Source organism: Vipera berus (genome assembly GCF_964194415.1).
Source record: "Vipera berus genome assembly, chromosome: 13".
Classification (NCBI taxonomy): Eukaryota; Metazoa; Chordata; class Lepidosauria; order Squamata; family Viperidae; genus Vipera; species Vipera berus.
In genome coordinates this window covers 10241621-10258069 of record NC_138216.1, presented here as the reverse complement: position 1 = coordinate 10258069, position 16449 = coordinate 10241621, and the positions used below count along the sequence as shown (strand labels likewise).

General features: G+C 48.7%; 1 protein-coding gene across 3 annotated transcripts; it reads left to right on the top strand.

Moving 5' to 3' along the window:
• The first annotated feature begins 134 nt into the window (after positions 1-134).
• STUB1 (STIP1 homology and U-box containing protein 1) lies at positions 135-15725 on the top strand. 3 transcript variants are annotated; one of them, XM_081338610.1, is made up of 7 exons: positions 135-433; positions 7301-7499; positions 10810-10975; positions 11913-12003; positions 13055-13111; positions 13954-14070; positions 14742-15725. In XM_081338610.1, exons 1-7 carry the CDS (start codon positions 242-244, stop codon positions 14865-14867), a joined length of 948 nt encoding a protein of 315 aa, XP_081194736.1. In that variant the 5' UTR covers positions 135-241; the 3' UTR covers positions 14868-15725. The 3 variants fall into 3 exon arrangements, with proteins under 3 accessions (XP_081194736.1, XP_081194735.1, XP_081194737.1); XM_081338609.1 differs by lacking the exon at positions 135-433 and adding an exon at positions 1199-1277; XM_081338611.1 differs by lacking the exon at positions 135-433 and adding an exon at positions 7099-7117.
• The last annotated feature ends 724 nt before the right edge of the window (positions 15726-16449 follow it).

Genomic DNA, 16449 nt, shown 5'->3' with positions numbered 1-16449 from the left:
TCCTGCCACGGCAGCGCTCCGCCCGTTCCTCCCGGCGCCGGGCTCCTCCTCCGGCGGCTGCTGCTGCTGCTGCTGCTCCGGGGCCGCTGCGGGCGCTGCTGCGGGCGCTGCTCTCGCGGGCGAGCGGGGCCCGGGCCGGGCTGTGGCGGTGCGTCGGGGCCGGGGCGAGCGGGGCCCGCCGGGCTCCTCCGGGGGCGGCGGCGGCGGCGGCGGCTGCTTCTGCCTGGGCGGCGCGGGCGGCATGAAGGGGAAGGAGGAGAAGGAGAAGGAGGGCGGCGCGGGGCTGCCCGGCGGCGGCTGCGGGGAGGCGGGCGGCGGCGGCGGCGGCAGCCCGGAGAAGACCCGCAGCGCGCAGGAGTACAAGGAGCAGGGCAACCGGCTCTTCGTCAGCCGCAAGTACCCCGAAGCGGCCGCCTGCTACGGACGCGCCATCGTGAGTCGTCGTCGTCGGGCCCGGGTGGGGAAGGGCGAGGGGGTCTCTGGGCCCGGGCAGAGCGCGGCGGAGGCTCCGGAGGGGGCGCCCCGCGGGAAGGAGAGAGGGCCTCGGAGCACGGGCCGAGGGGAGGTCGGCCCCGGGGGAGGAGGAAGCCGAGGACAGGCCGGGTTTCTTAGGGTGCGACGGAAGGGGGTTGCGGAGGGGTGGGAAGGGGGCCTCTGAGCATAGGCAGAGGGCGCTGGGGGTTGGAGCGTTTGGGTTCTGGGATGAGAGGGGGAGAAATGAAGATCTTGCCCCGGTTAAAGTGCATCACCCCCCCCTCCCCATAAAAAGAGGGCAGGGCTAAAAATGCCTCGGGTGTGGTGTTGGTGTGCCTGCGTAAGTGCATGTAAGGGAAGAGGGTGCCTCTGAGGGCAAGCAGAATGCCACTCCTCCTTATTTTGCAGGTCAGTGACATCTCCGCATTGCCGCTTTCTGCACAGACAGAAGGCAAGGGGAAGTGGGCTTGAGTTTTCCTCTGCCCAGCAAAGAGGGAGAGGGGGTCCTCTGAGCACATGCAGAGTGCGTGCCTTCCTAAGCTGGATGGGTCGAAGAGGGCCCAGGATGCTTGGACCTTGAGTGTTGACTTTGACCCCAGGGTTGAGAAATGAGGTGGCAACCGGGAGAGGATGAGATTAATGAGTCTGCTGCAGTCACCTGCCAGGAAGGGGAGGCATCTGAGCACGCACAGAGAGCTGGCAGCTGTGGGTTGGGGAAGGCAAGGGAAAGACTCACCCGGGCAAGACCTATCTTGAACCTCGGACCGATGGGCTGGGACTGGTTGATGCAGGGCTTGATTAAGGTGAGTGTGGGGTCTCGGGTGGGCAGGGGTCTTGAGAAGGTTGTGGGGTTAGCTGGCTGGGGAACTCTGGGAGTTGAAGTCCACACCTCTTCACGTTCCCAAGGTTGACAAACACTGTGTTAAAGTGTCTGTGTGAATGGGGTCCCGGGCTCTGGGAACAAAAAGAATTGGGGCCTAAGCAGAGCAAAGAGCTGGAAGTAAGAAGGAAGCTCAATTCTGGTCTTTATACCCTATTCCCTTTTCAAAAATATGCATCTGGGGATGTGCGCGCAGAATATTGTGGTTGAGCGTGGATGATATGCTGAACCGACTCTGTTATAAACCTGACGGTTGTGGGCAAACACACCACCGATGTTCCCCTTGGATAGATTGGTGACTTCACAGGGAGCATGTACACATGTCTGGGAGCTGAAGGCTCCCCAAATGGGTTACTGTATAGTAACACAGGTGGTCCTCGACTTTACGGCCACAATTTCCATTGCTAAGCAAGGCGGTTATTAAGCGAGCTTGATTTTGTAATTTTTTTTTTTTTGCCGCGGTCGTTAAGCTGCTTCCCTAATCCTAACCCTCATTGTTTGTCAGAAGGCAGCTGGGAAGGTTGCAAATATAATAAATTTAAAGACAATAAAAAAAACAAGGCAACACAAATCTCATAAAAAATGAAACGATCACCGTGCGATCCCAGGGATGCTGCAACCTGCCCGTTATCAAGCACCCCAAATTTTGATAAATGCTGTGACTGTCGGGATGCTGCGACGGTTGTAAATACGTGGATCGATCCTAAGACACTTTTTCCCCCCAGTGTTGTGACTTTGAACAGTTGCTAAATGAAGGGTAAGTCAAGGATAACCTATAGCAAGTGTCTTGTGTGAGTACAAAATACTGTGCTGGAGTTTCTTTGGGTGTCCCTAACCCAAAGAGGTTCTGGTTGATGGCCACCAGGTCAGGGGTTCATCCAGTGGTTGGATTCAGCCGGTTCGCACCACTTCGGCAGAACCGGTAGCTAATTTTTTGTTGCCCCAGGCCGAGAATGGACTTCCGAAAGCGGCATCCACACAGAGAACTGGTTTGAATCCCACCACTGGGTTCATCCTACCAGGAAACGCTAGGGGATCTAGGTATGTTTAGCCCAAGGGTTGGCAACCTTGGCTCTTTTATGACTCTTGGACTTCAATTCCCAGAATTCCTGAGCCAGCATGGGGGAACTATGGCCCCTTCATGACTTGTGGACTTCAACTCCCAGAATTCCTGAGCCAGCCACACTGAGGGGAAAGGGAGAGGTTTCCAAGCTGAGCCATGTTGGCTCAGGAATTCTGGGAGTTGAAGTCCACAAGTCATGAGGGGGGCCATAGTTCCCCCCTGATGGCTCAGGAATTCTGGGAGTTGACGTCCACGAGTCATAAAAGAGCCAAGGTTGCCTACCCCTGTCCTAGGAGAATTAGATAGGTTTAGCCTAACGAAGAAAAGGCTCAGGGAAAAGTTGATAGCCGCCTTCCAATACTTGAGGGGCTGACACAAGAAGGAGGAGGAAGTAGATTTACTCTGCATAGCACCTGACTTGTCCATAGTAGGACAAGAAGCAAAGAATGGGAGAGACTGGACAACCATTTGCCCGGGATGATATAAAGCAGGGGTCTTCAAACGTGGCTGCTTGAAGACTTGTGGACTTCAACTCCCAAGTTCACAAGTCTTCAAGCGGCCAAGTTTGAAGACCCCTGATAGAAGCTCTCCTACCTTGAGCAGGAGGTTGGACTAGAAGACCTCTGGAGGTACCTTTCAGCCCTAGGATTCTACAGCTTCTGTGAGATTTCACCCTGGCACAGGTCCTTGCAGTGGTTGGCTTAAGCAGGCTTTCTCAGACAAACCTGGTCCACTAGATAGCTTAAAATCAGTAACCAGGTTCACATTGCAAAGAAGTGATTGACACTTTGCTTTACCCCAGGGGTCTTCGAACCTGGCAACTTTATGCTGGCTGAGGAATTCTGGGAGTTGAAGGCCACAAGTTGCTAAGTTTGGAGAGCCTTGGTTTTTTTTTAGCCTGTTATGGAAGCCTGCCCATGTGATCTCTACAACAGCCCTGTGAGGTGGGCCAGTTGGAAGGGGGAAGTGACTTGGTTAAAGTCAAATTAAAATTGGGATCCAGACCACCCCCAGGCTCCTGGTGAAGGAGGCTTCATCGCATCAGCCCTGTGACAAATAACAGGTCTGGGATATCCGGGCAGCAGATGGGGTGTGATTCATTTTCCGTGGGGCAAATTATGCTCCTTCCGATGCGTCTTCCAAAGCCGTGCGCACAAATTCCTCAAGGCAGAATGTACGGAGGCGAAGCTGGCTACATCCTGTAAGGAGGAGGAGGAGGAGGCATCACACCCACTTCCCGGCACATCTGGGATGGATGGAAAACTTTGCAGCTGGAGCATCTTCCAGGAAAGGAATGGGATCTGGTGACGTTTAGATCTGGAAGCGACACAGAACCTCCAGATTCAGGAGCAAGGTACCTGATTTCTTATCTTCATCGGATTCCAAAGCCGCCCAACTCTGAAGAGACTCCAGATACTTCACAAGTTGAAGAAACGACATGATGGGTAGTTCTCAGCTTATAACAACAGTTTGTTTAGTGACCGTTCAAAGTTATAACGGCACTGGGAAAGTGACTTACGACTGGACTTCACACTTACCACTGCTGTGGCATCTCTGTGGTCATGGGATCAAATTTTAGATGCTTTGCAACTGATTGATACTCATGACGGTTGCAGCGTCCCGAAGTTATATATGATCCCCTTTTTGCGACCTTCTGACAAGCAAAGTCCATGGGGAAGCCAGATTCACTTAACAACCGCAGTGATTCTCCTTAACAACTGTGGCAAGAAAGGTTGTAAAATGGGGTAAGATTCACTTAACAAATGCCTCGCTTACAAAAACAAATAAGGATAGAATAGGAGCTGGAAGGGACCTTGGAGGTCTTCTAGTCCAGCCCCCTGCTCAAGCAGGAGAACCTATGGCATCTCAGACAAGTAGTGACTGTCTAGCCCAGGGGTAGGCAACCTCGGCTCTTTTATGATTCATGGACTTCAACTCCCAGAATTCCTGAGTCAGCTATGCTGACTCAGGAATTCTGGGAGTTGAAGTCCATGAGTCATAAAAGAGCCGAGGTTGCCTACCCCTGGTCTAGCCTCTTCTTAAAGACTTCCGGTGATGGGGCGTCCATGATTTCTGGAGGCAACTTCTGTTCCCCTGGTTAATTGTCCTCACTGTCAGGAAGTTTCTCCTTGAATTCCAGGCTGCATCGTGGTCGTAAGTCGAGGATCCCCTGTATATAAAAAGAAACATCCGAGAGACCTTATCCCACCACATCGCAACCTCTTAAGGGGGTTGCAAGAGTAATGGGGACGTGTGCCTTTTATTTGATCTGTTCCTTGAGGGCGACTCTACTTTTCTAAGAACCAAGGCTGAGTTTACAGTCTTGCTTTTTAAACTCTGGAGAGCTCCCCGGAGTCCTAAAAGATAAACAGACGTTTTAGCAACAGCATGGAAAAAGCTGGCTTGTTTCAAAGGAGTAACAGTAAAAGATGGTGGGTGTGGGTGTGGGTGGGTGGGTGCGTTTTTGTAGGACAAACTCTTTGAAACAATTGGAAAACAATAGTGCTGGCTGCTTAGGGATGCTTTTCCTGGTTTTATTTTGCAATTTTTTATTCTTTTGGCTGAAGAACAGGGATGTGCCCGTCCCGGATTCGTCGGGTCCCATTTGCGAGGATAAGAACAGCTAGATGCACACTATAGGTAGTCCTCGATTTACAGTAGTTCCATTTAGCGACCATTTGAAGTTACAACGGCACTGGCTTGTCAGAAGGTTGCAAAAAGGGGGGTCCCATGATCCGGGGACACAGCAACCATCGCAAATCTGAGTCAGTTGCCAAGTGTCTGAATTCTGATCGCGTGATCCCGGGGGATGCTGCAACGGTGGGAAGTGTAAAAAACTCTCCTACGTCATTTTGGTGCCGTTGTAACTTTGAATGGTCACTAAATGAACTGTGGTTAAGTCAAGGACTAGTTGTATATTAGTAGTTACGCGTTGGAGTTTTACAACATACAGCTTTGCAGTCTATGGATGGAAATTATTTGGGGCAAAAATCTTGCCTCAAAAAAAAATCTTGCCTTTAACGCTTAGCGTACTTCAGTGGCCTTGCACATATTATGAAAGAGAGTTGATTTCTCCAAAGAGGGGAAAAGGTCCTTGAAAAATCTAGATTTTATTTTGAAAGACGCTCTGCCATTTCAAGTTGGTTACCATCACTCTTAAGGAGCTGATACAAAATCCTGGTTACCCAGAAACCTATTTTCTGAAATGTTTGCTGGATCCTCGAAAAGAAACAGGCTGATGATCTTCACTGCCCTTGTTTTGATTTGGAAGTATTTCTAATCTTCTCTCTCCTTCCTTGCTATTGCAAAATACCCTTTTAATTCTTGAATTCTCCTGGAGCTTTTCCATCCCTGCCGTTGTGATAGTAGATTTGCAAGAAATCACCGTTTTTAGGAGCTCCCGATGCTTAAAAAAAAAGTTTTGTTTTGTTTTGAACCAGGAATATTTTGGAAAATTCCAGTTTGGATCGAAGTTAGCTCCTTTCCAGTGGCTGCAGCTGTGTGTGACTTAATTGCATTTACCTGAAAGGATAATGCTGTTTCCATTCTTTTTTTCAGCAAATAGAGAGATTTCGGTTGTTGTCGTTGTTGAGGCATAAGGGGAAAATAAGTCTGGCACTTTGAACAGCTTTAGTAATGGTGTCAACCAGCATCTCCTTTGGATGAATTCGGGGTCCTTTCTTGATGGGGCCGTTTTAAAGCTGAGGGGCCCCTCAAATTTGCAGAATGCCGTTGGAAGTGAAGAAGCATAAGAGGAGGAGCGTTTGATTTATTTTGCAAAACGATGCGGCGATTAATACAGTCACTCCTCAACGTATTCAGGATTTCTCCTACCACAGTTCTAGGGCAGATCAACTCCAGAATCCTGCAGTTGACGTTTTAGGGGAGGCATCCAAGATTTCAGGGAACCGAGGCTTTACTTGCCCCCCCCAAAAGCCCCGAAGAGGTTAAACCAAAGTCTCCCTCTGTCATCCAGCTAAGATGCCATCTTGATTTAGAGACCCAAAGCAGATTGTCGGACTGAGACGATTTGGGTAAAATAAAGGTAGCATTTTCGTCCAATTATCCTGAATCTGCAAGGTCCTTGGTGGTCTGTGAGCTTGGTTGTTTTCTTGCAGACATTTCATTACCCAACTAGGCAATCATATCTTTGCTAGAAGGGAGAGGGGTTTAATGGACTGGAGGAGGAGGAGGAGGAGGAGGAGGAAAAAGAAGGGAAAAGAGAGAAGGAGGAGGACTGTGGGGTCCTTGGTGTTCTCTGAGCTTGGTTGTTTTCTTGCAGACCTTTCATTACCCAACTAGGTAACGTCATCAGTGCTAGAAGGGAGTGGGCTTTGTGGAGAGGAGGAGGAGGAGGAGGAGGAGGAGGAGGAGAGGACTGTGGGGTCCTTAGTGCTCTCTGAGCTTGGTTGTTTTCTTGCAGACCTTTCATTACTAAACTAGGTAACGTCATCAGTGCTAGAAGGGAGTGGTGTTTGTGGAGAGGAGGAGGAGAAGAGGGGTCCTTGGTGCTGTCTGAGCTTGGTTGTTTTCTTGCAGACATTTCATTACCCACGTAGGCAACGACATCAGTGCTAGAAGGGAGTGGCATTGGCAGACTGGAGGAGGAGGAGAAAGAGAAGAGCAGGAGGAGGATTGTGGGGTCCTTGTTCCTCTCTGAGCTTGGCGGTTTTCTTACAGACGTTTCATTACCCAACTAGGTAACAACATCAGTGTTAGAAGGGAGTGGGGATTTGCTCCCATTTTATATACAAGTGGCTTGCAAGAAAACCGCCAAAGTCGGGGAGAACCGAGGGCTCCACAGCTCAGCCCTGAGCTAGATCTTTTTCCGTCCGTCTCCTGAATCTCCTGCTATCCAGCTTTCCTGCGTTCTCCCCTTGCAGAATCGCAATCCCTTGGTCGCCGTCTACTACACCAACCGCGCCTTATGTTACCTAAAGATGCAACAGCACGACAAGGCCCTGTCCGACTGCAAGCATGCCTTGGAACTGGACGGCCAATCAGTGAAGGCACATTTCTTCTTGGGACAATGCCAGCTGGAGATGGAGAATTACGACGAGGCTATTGCTAACCTTCAAAGAGGTGAGACGTGGGAGGGGGGAGATCTTTGGGTACTGTCTGTCTCAAGCGTGGCAACTTTAAGATGGGTGGACTTCAACTCCCAGAATTCCCCAGCCAGCCCAAGAGACATAAAAGTTGCCGGACTTGAGAAACTTTGCTCTAAATTATATTCGTCAACTCCGCCAGAAAGATCTTTTTCATCTTATAAGCCTGGTCTCTGAACTGTAATGGTCGCCCTTCTGCTTTGTAGCATGAGAAGGAAGAGATATAATATCAGCGGTGGGATTCAGCCGGTTCGGCAGAACCGGTAGCTCATTTTTTGTTGCCCCAGGCCCAGAATGGACTTCCGGAAGAGGCATCCACCCAGAGAACCGGTTGTTCCCCGATTTGAATCCCACCACTGGTTTGATATGATCTTAAATATTAGGAAAATGTCGTAGGACTAGCATCTGAATGAAATGTTAGGTAGAAGAGAATATTTGTAGCTCAGGGTTGAGTCCTTGATGCTTCTCTGAGCTTGGCGGTTTTGTTGCAGACGTTTCATTACCTGCCTAGGTAACATCATCAATGCTAAGAAGGAGTGGGGGGGTTGAGGACGAGGACGAGGAGGACTATGGAGTCCTTGGTGCTCCCTGAGCTGGGTTTTTCTTCCATACGTTCCATTACCAAACTGGGTACCACTTTTACTGATTAACTGATCGATAGATTTTGATTGATTTGTGTACGGTCCATCTTCTCCAGAGGTGATCCATCCTCAGCGCTATTAGAGAGTGGAGTTGGCTCCCATTTCATGTGCCAGTGGCTTGCTTGAAATTCTGGGGAAAGAAAAATTGCATGGGAAAAAAAAATTCTATATCAAGCGATTAAAGGGTTTGAAAAAAGTGTAGAATTAAAACACAGGACCCAAAACAAATAATCAAAGCTCACTACAGTATTTATCATTAACAGGGTCCACTAGAGGGGGTCTCCCCCCAAAAAAAATAATAATGGGAGAAACACCCCTAAAAGACAAAAAGGACGCATTCATACATTTCAGAAAGGACGAGAAAGTGATGCCCGCGTACATATTTATAAGTCGTAATAGTCCTCAAGTTACTTCCTGCCTTTCTATTATCTACAGAGTACAATAGTCTTAGCTAAAAGAAATATTTGCATCTTGAGATTCAGAGGTTGGCATGAGAAAGTTCTGATAAAACCTACCACAGGCTGCTGTGAGCTACAAGGTCACATTCCTCAGATATCAGTTTGTCCCTGAGACAGTCCCATTCAACTGAAAACTGATTTTCCTTCCTAAAGTAACATAAAAATGAGAGAAACCTCCCGCTGATTGTAGTCGGAAATAATAAAACAGCAATAGTAAGCGGATATAAGAGCAAATTAAAATATTGGCAGTCCATGAAAGTGAGTCCCGTCCCCTTTAATTACCAGTATATTTCGTATTTCTATTTTATACACTTTCACCCTTTGATTATGTAGAGCAAAATCGAGAGAGGCAGGTTTGCCAAAATAAGATTGTAAACAGCTTTCCTAAGTAATGACGAAACAGGGTCTTCGCCGGGAAGAGGTGAGAAAAATCAGAAAAAGCGAGTTGAAATTGAAATGAGAGACGGATGGCTGGGGCATTCTGGGAATTGAAGTCCACCCAATTGTAAAATGGTTAAGGTTGGCGGGGTGGGACACTATCCTAGGGTCCTTGAGTCTAGGTTTCAGTTCAGAAAAAAAAATGCTTATTTGGGACTCCTACTTTTGATTAGAGTGGTTATGTGATAGGGCTGATCCCGGTTATAGATTCTGGCTGATTTGGAAACACGCTTTAAAAGGAGTCAGCAGCCCACAGCCAAGAAGAATGAGCGAGGGATTAGCTTGCATTGTTCGTAACTCCCCTGGACCCCGGAGAACAGTCCACGTTTCTGTTTTGTGCAGCTGCTCAAAAGTACTATTCTCATTAAAGACATTAAACACACACAAACACACACACACACACACACACACTCACACACACAGAGCACCAGTCTTTATTTGCAGCAATGTCTTTGTACCCCTCTCTTGGGGTGATTGGGTGTCAGTGCAACAGTTTTGTGAATTGGCCATTTTGTGAAGGCACCCAACTGGACACCCCCCAAATTCCAAATTAACACTGAGAATTTACTTTTCCTTAAGCTAAGGCAGCTGAGATCTCTCTCTTAAAGGAAACAGGCTTTCATCCCAGACATTATTTATATGTTTGTTTGTTTATTAAATTGGTTTGCTGCCCATCTCCTTCCTTAACAGAAAGTTAGGTTGGTTTGTATTTTTAAGGGTTAAAATCGCACAATTTTTTTGGGGGGGGGAGGGGGAAGGCAGGAAAGAGAACAAGGAAGTGTGTGGACCAGAGGCTCACAAGAGACAACTTTAATTTCTAAAGCCAAGTTTCTTTTTTCTATAATCGCCTTCCTAAACGTTACAACTTCATGGTGTATAATTTCAGTAATGTACATACAGGTGGTCCTCGACTTACGACCGTAACTGATCCCAGAATTGCAGGCATAAGTCATGATGGTCATTAAGCAGGTAATTTTGACCATGCCTGAATTTACAAGTTGTTTTGCAACAGTTTTTAAGGAAACGTGTCAGTCTTTAAGGGAAACCGTTGTTCATAAAGACCAGTTTCTGGCAAAAAACCCCACAAACCTCGCACCCCAAATGTGGTCACATGATCTTGGGGGGGGGGGCGGGGAAGCCATTGGAACTTTGAATCCAGGTCATAAGGACCATTTTTGGGGCCCATCATAATTTTGAATGGTTGCTAAGCAAACCATCATAAATGGAGGCTTATCTGTAAAATGGCCCGTCTTTGATGGATTCTAAATTCTCAACCCTGCTTTCATTAAAAAAAAAATCCTCCTGATTCCCCTCTCTCAAACCCTGATTCTTGGTTGCTGAAAAGCCCTTTCCAAAGATGGTTTAGAAGACCTCAGAGAACAGTAGACGGAGAGACATTTGAAGGGTGAAATTCGGAACTTGTGTGTTTACGTGTCTGACTCATGTAGCTGTTGCTTCTGGGTTCCTTCCTTCCTTCTCCACTCTGTTGCTCCAGGATGGGTTGGGTAGTCCTAAGCCCAAGCTGGCTGGGGCCTAGGGGAGCTGTAGTCCACCTCTGGGTCATGCCAGACTGGGGAGGGCAGCTTAAACCGAAAGGAACCTGCGTCTGTCGAGCTGGGATTGGAAACTAGCTGAATGTGGGAAGAATAGGCAGTGTGGGTGGTGACGTGCCCAAAGGCAGATTTGGGAGGACTTGTTTTTCTGCTCCTGTTCTCGGCCTCCCGTTGAATTTGTGGCTTTGCATTTTCAGCCCACAACTTAGCCAAAGAGCAGCGGTTGAACTTTGGGGATGACATTCCGAGCGCCCTGCGCATCGCCAAGAAGAAACGGTGGAACAACATTGAGGAGAAGCGGATCAACCAGGAGAACGAGTTGCACGCTTACCTCACCAAGCTCATCATGGCAGAGAAGGAGAGGTGGGGGCGGGGGAGGGGAGAGAATCGGTGGGCGAGGATAGAAAGACTCCTGGAGAGGATCCAGTTATGGGTGGGAGAGGATCCGCTGACCAGCGATACTTTGGGCCCATCCTTTTTCTTTCGGTCCACCCATCTCACAAGATTTGTAGGAGAAGAGTAGGCAGAGCTGGGAGATGGAGATAAGTAGGTCATCAGCCTAGAAACGTTACGTTGTCACAAACAGTCTAGGTCTGGCTCCTTTTGAATTCTGTTGACTCTATCTGGGACCGATTTAGTACTAAATTTTAGTCGACCAGATTCTGGTCTATAAGTTTGAGCGATAACTCTTTTAACTGCATCTGTTCCTGTTCCTTTGTGCCGGACAAGGTTGTTTCGAAAAACAGGAAGGAGAGATGCTATGATAGGCCATAGCATTATGGGAATGCTGCAACGGTCGTTAAGTGTAAAAACCTGTCATAAGACGGTCAGTGGAGATTCTCAGTCACCCAGCCATTTCTATAACAACAAATCTATCTAATCAGTAAAACACCAAAATCAAAGTTTCATGTTTTTTCCCCACTTTAAGCACGAAGTCCAGAAGCGGTTTCCAAGTAGAAACAAAAGTGTTTGTGTCTTTTTGTCTTTGGTCAAAGCCATCATTTCCATCCCCATGATGGATGAGTGGCTGCAAAAGTTGATGGAGTTAGCCAAACTCACTTAACGACTGTCTTGCTCAGCACCAGAAATTTTGGGCTCCATTGTGGTGAGAAGTCAAGGACTTGCCTTGTAATGTAGTCTGGCCTTGGAGGCCTTAAGGGAAGCCCTGGGGATGGGAACAACGTTGATCTCCAGAGGAAGTGATGTTCCAGAAGGCGCCATGATAAAAGAGGCTCTCTTCTGGGTGAGCCAGGTGACCCCTCCTCCCCTTACACCTCCCCACACTTTGCTTCTCTTCCAGGGAACTCGACGAATGCCAACGGGCCCAAGAGCAGGAGAACATGGATGAAAACCGGAGCCGGGCACAACTGGCCAACATCAAAGCCAAACACGTGAGGACCCCTTGTTGGCTTTTGCCCTGCCCCTCCATGGGGCCTTTGGGTCAGAAGCAAGCCAAGCTATGGGGCCTCTTCTCCAGTCCCCTGGGGGGGTGGACAGACCATGTTCCTTGCCCTTGAATGGTCAGCAAAGGGCACCTGTTTGTGTTGCAATTGTCCCTTGGCTGAAGGTGGATTTTACGAGAGGGCATCGATGTTGACAAGCTGGCTGTCTCTCCTTCCGACGAAGCTAGGCGCAACTCTTTTATGAAAATGTGTTAGTCGGAAAATGCGCTGGTTTTTCCCTACCACAAACCAGCCTTCCTCTCTTCCTACGTTGGCCTAAGATGGTCTACAGCAATGTTTCTCTACTTTGGCAGGTGGGAGATCCGAGGCTGGCTGGGGAATTCTGGGAGTTAGTCCACGCCTCTTCGAGCTGCCAAGGTTGAGAAACATCAGCCTGTGCTTTGAAGGTGCAATTTGGGATGCGTTTGGTCCAGGGATGTCCTTGGAGAGGGCTTGAAGCAAATATCCACCCACCATTGTGAAAACAGAGGGGAAAAACATTCTTCTAAAGAGGGAGAAAGATGCTTTGGTAGGCTCTTCTCTGACTCCCTGGAGTATCAGAGGGAGTAGAAGAAAACCACAAACACGTTGGCAAGTCTCTGTTGTGATAGCCTATCTCAGTAGAGCCGAGATCTAGTCTTCTTGAGGCCTCTCTTTTCTAATCTGGATAACCTTGAAGGGTTGACAGTTCCAAAACCATGTGCATTCTTCCTCACCTCAATCTCCAAAGATATCTGATCTTTTAGAAACCATTCAACCACACTGTTGTGTAGTCAAAGTACTCTGCTGCTTCTCCAGGTGGCCCTCCAGATACCTTTTGGGTGCTTCCAAGCAGGGGGTCTCTCCCTGCAATGGATATTTGGCCCCCAGCCCAGAGGTAACATGGTTTTCTTCTAGACAGAGAGAGCTCCAGGAATCTGTTCATTCCTCTTTGAAATCCATCCAAGACGACTTGCTTTTTTTTTGATGGTCATGCTAAAGGGTCCAATTTCTCTTTCAGGAAAAATATCTAGCAGACATGGATGAACTCTTTTCCCAGGTGGATGAGAAGCGGAAGGTGAGTTTTATTTATATATGTGTTAAATGTATTTGCCATCCATTTCTCCACAAGTCAGGTGTCCCGGGGGTGAGGTGCGATCTGGTATTAGTCTATCAACCATCTCCAGGATGGTGCTCCCCCATTGGGGCCTTATTGGATGGATGGGTGGATAGATGGATGATTGGATGGATGGATGATTGGATGGATGGATGGCTGATTGGATGGATGGATGGATGGATGGATGATTGGATGGATGGATGGGTGGGTGGATGATTGGATGGATGGCTGATTGGATGGATGGGTGGATAGATGGATGATTGGATGGATGGATGGGTGGGTGGATGATTGGATGGATGGATGGGTGGGTGGATGATTGGATGGATGGCTGATTGGATGGATGGGTGGATGATTGGATGGATGATTGGATGGATGGATGGATGGATGGACAGATGGATGGATGGATGATTGGATGGACGGATGGGTGGATGATTGGATGGATGGATGATTGGATGGGTGGATGGATGGGTGGATGGATGATTGGATGGATGGATGATTGGATGTGTGGATGAATGATTGGATGGGTGGATGGATGGATGGATGGGTGGATGGATGGATTGGATGGGTGGGTGGGTGGATGGATGATTAGATGGATGGATTGGATGGGTGGATGGATGGATGATTGGATGGGTGGGTGGATGATTGGATGGATGGATGAATAGACAGATAGATAGATGGATGGATGGATAAAAATCTTATACTCTAGAGGCATTCTTAGAAAATGAAAATGGCAGAGAACCTGCAATTTAGAAGCTTGATGCTGAGTTGGCAATACAGAGTAATCTTTTCTTCTTTGGGGCCAGAAACGGGACATCCCTGATTACCTGTGTGGGAAAATCAGCTTCGAACTGATGCGCGAGCCTTGCATTACGCCGAGTGGGATCACCTACGACCGGAAGGATATCGAAGAGCACCTCCAGGTAAATGAGGCGGGTTGGCTGCCCTAGAGGCGGAACAGGAATCCCAAGTCACGGAATAATGTCAGGCTGAGCCACAAGGCCGGGAGAATCCCAAATCTGGGGCTGGCCATAGGGCCAAATCCTAGTTCAGAATAAATATGGATCTCTGCTGTTTCCTTGACCTCCGTAGCTTTATTTAAAGGTGAAGAACCCTCCCAGGGTTACCTTATAAATTTTATAAATAAATAACTAAAAAAAACCAGTAAGAAGGCGGTCCTTAAGGATAGACAGCCTTTTTTGATGGTTAAGGCAAGAGGCTGCAGGCTGCAGTGGGTGGACTGAGTGAAGCAAATAATGAAAGATTTGAGACTTTCTGTGCCTCAGTAGGGTTTTGTTTTGTTTCATTTTTCAAACCGGTTTTCCTAAGCAATTTATTGATCTCACCTGGGTTTAGAGCAGGGATTCTCAGTCCTAGCAATTCCGAGAGGTATGGGCTTCCAACTCCCAGAATTCCCCGGCCAGCGTGACGAGTTGCCTTTAATCGTCTTTTAAACTCCCAATGGAATATTGCTTGTGTTTCCTCCCGGCTTTGATGTGGTTATTGAGGATACTTCCGGCCTGAAAATAATCTTCTCCCCTGGCTCCTGTTTCCCCCCACCCTCCCACAATCCCCTCTTCTCCCTCCTCCCTAGCGGGTTGGCCACTTTGACCCTGTGACCCGAAGCCCGCTGACCCAAGACCAGCTGATTCCAAACTTGGCCATGAAAGAGGTGATTGACGCCTTCATATCCGAAAACGGCTGGGTGGAAGATTACTGACCTCCGAAGGATGGGAGGAGAACTCCTGGGGACCTCCAGCTGCCGTGGCAACCAAGAAGGCCCCCTCCAGGCTGCGCCGGACTGCCCGCTGGGCCACCCCCTTGCCTTAGCCTCTCCCCTTTTCCCCTTCTTTGCCCACCTGGATAACCCTAACCCTTCCCTCCTCCGGAAGGCAGCTTTGTGGCTGCGGTGGTCTGAGCCAGATCTCCTTCCGGGCAACAAGGAGAGCTCGGCCTTGATCCAGACAGGATGGAAGATGTTCCCATCGTAGAAGCTCAAGGATGGGAATTCCTTTTCCCGGCCTCCGTCTGACTTTGGTAGCAAACCACACACCCCCACACACCACGCCTTTATCCAGATGCCTTTGCCCCCTCAGCACGCCTTCCTCCCACGCCATCGGCCCTCGCAAAGGACCTAGCCTGTCCGTGGAGCAAAGTTTGGAATCGGCCCACCTACCCACCCTCCAGGAGACACACACACACACACACCGGCCGTTGCTTCTTTTCCTGCTCTCTTATCTGTACAGTTTTCCTTCCCGACATCCGTTTTCCTGCCTGTCCAGAAGAGCTGAGGTTCTGCATCTGCTTCTCTGTAAATAAAACCGCCACCGATTTCAGGGTTGGGTCGGGGAGGGGCAAAGAGAGAGGGGTTCTTATTTCAGTTTCTCGAAGTGGACTGGAATTGGCGCTTCGTGGGTGAAACGGTCGGCCCACTTTGTGGATAATTGTGTTGAGGGACGGAGAGAGAGCGGAGCCCCGCCGTTCCGTTTCCGGGCAGTTTTGTTTTACCTATTATAGTACTCAAAAGTTTTATGTTTTCGGGTTGGTTTTGAATTAAAATCCCCTCTCCCCAGTTCAATCCTCGCTGCACATTTTTTTTGCAGTTTTGTTTGCCCCCCCCCCCCCCATGATTGGGAGTTTTCCCTCTCAAGGAAGATAGGTAAGGAAATCAACCTACTTCGTTTCTAGGTGTTTGTTTTTTGGGGGGTGGGGGTTTGGAGATCTTTGCAACAGGAGTGATGTTAATTTAAGTAAAACACTTGAGTGGGAAGGGGCCAGGAAGCCTAACAAAGCAAAGATACAGTGATGAGCTAAAGAACATCCTATTTATTGCGCCTTTCAGCATTGGGCACACCAAAGAGAGTCCTCGACTTTACAACTGTTCGTTTAGCGACCGCCCAAAGTTATAACGGTCCTGAAAGAGTGACCTACGACCGCTTGTCACACAACTGTCGCCGCATCCCCATAATCACATGGCTAAACGTGCAGGTGCAACTAGCGCGTGTTTACAACTGGTTGCAGCATCCCGGGGTCACGTGATGGCGATTTGCGACCTTCACCGCCAACATCATGACAAGCAAAATCAACGGAGGAAGCCAGATGCGTTTAACCGCCCTGCGATTTTACTTAACAGCCTGCAATGATTCACTTAATAATAGCAATGGCACTTAAGACTTACAGATGGCTCCGAGGTCGGGAAAATGAGTACCCGGATTGATGGAGGCAAATATGCTGACTCTGTAAACCGTTTCGATAGGGCTGTAAAGCACTGTGAAGCGGTGTATAAATCTTAAGTGCTATTG

Coding starts and splice junctions, on each gene's coding strand:
- STUB1 (XM_081338610.1), top strand. CDS start 242: ATGAAGGGGAAGGAGGAGAAGGAGAAGGAGGGCGGCGCGGGGCTGCCC. Junction 7,500..10,809: donor TATTGCTAACCTTCAAAGAG/GTGAGACGTGGG, acceptor TTGCATTTTCAG/CCCACAACTTAGCCAAAGAG. Junction 13,112..13,953: donor AGGTGGATGAGAAGCGGAAG/GTGAGTTTTATT, acceptor CTTTGGGGCCAG/AAACGGGACATCCCTGATTA.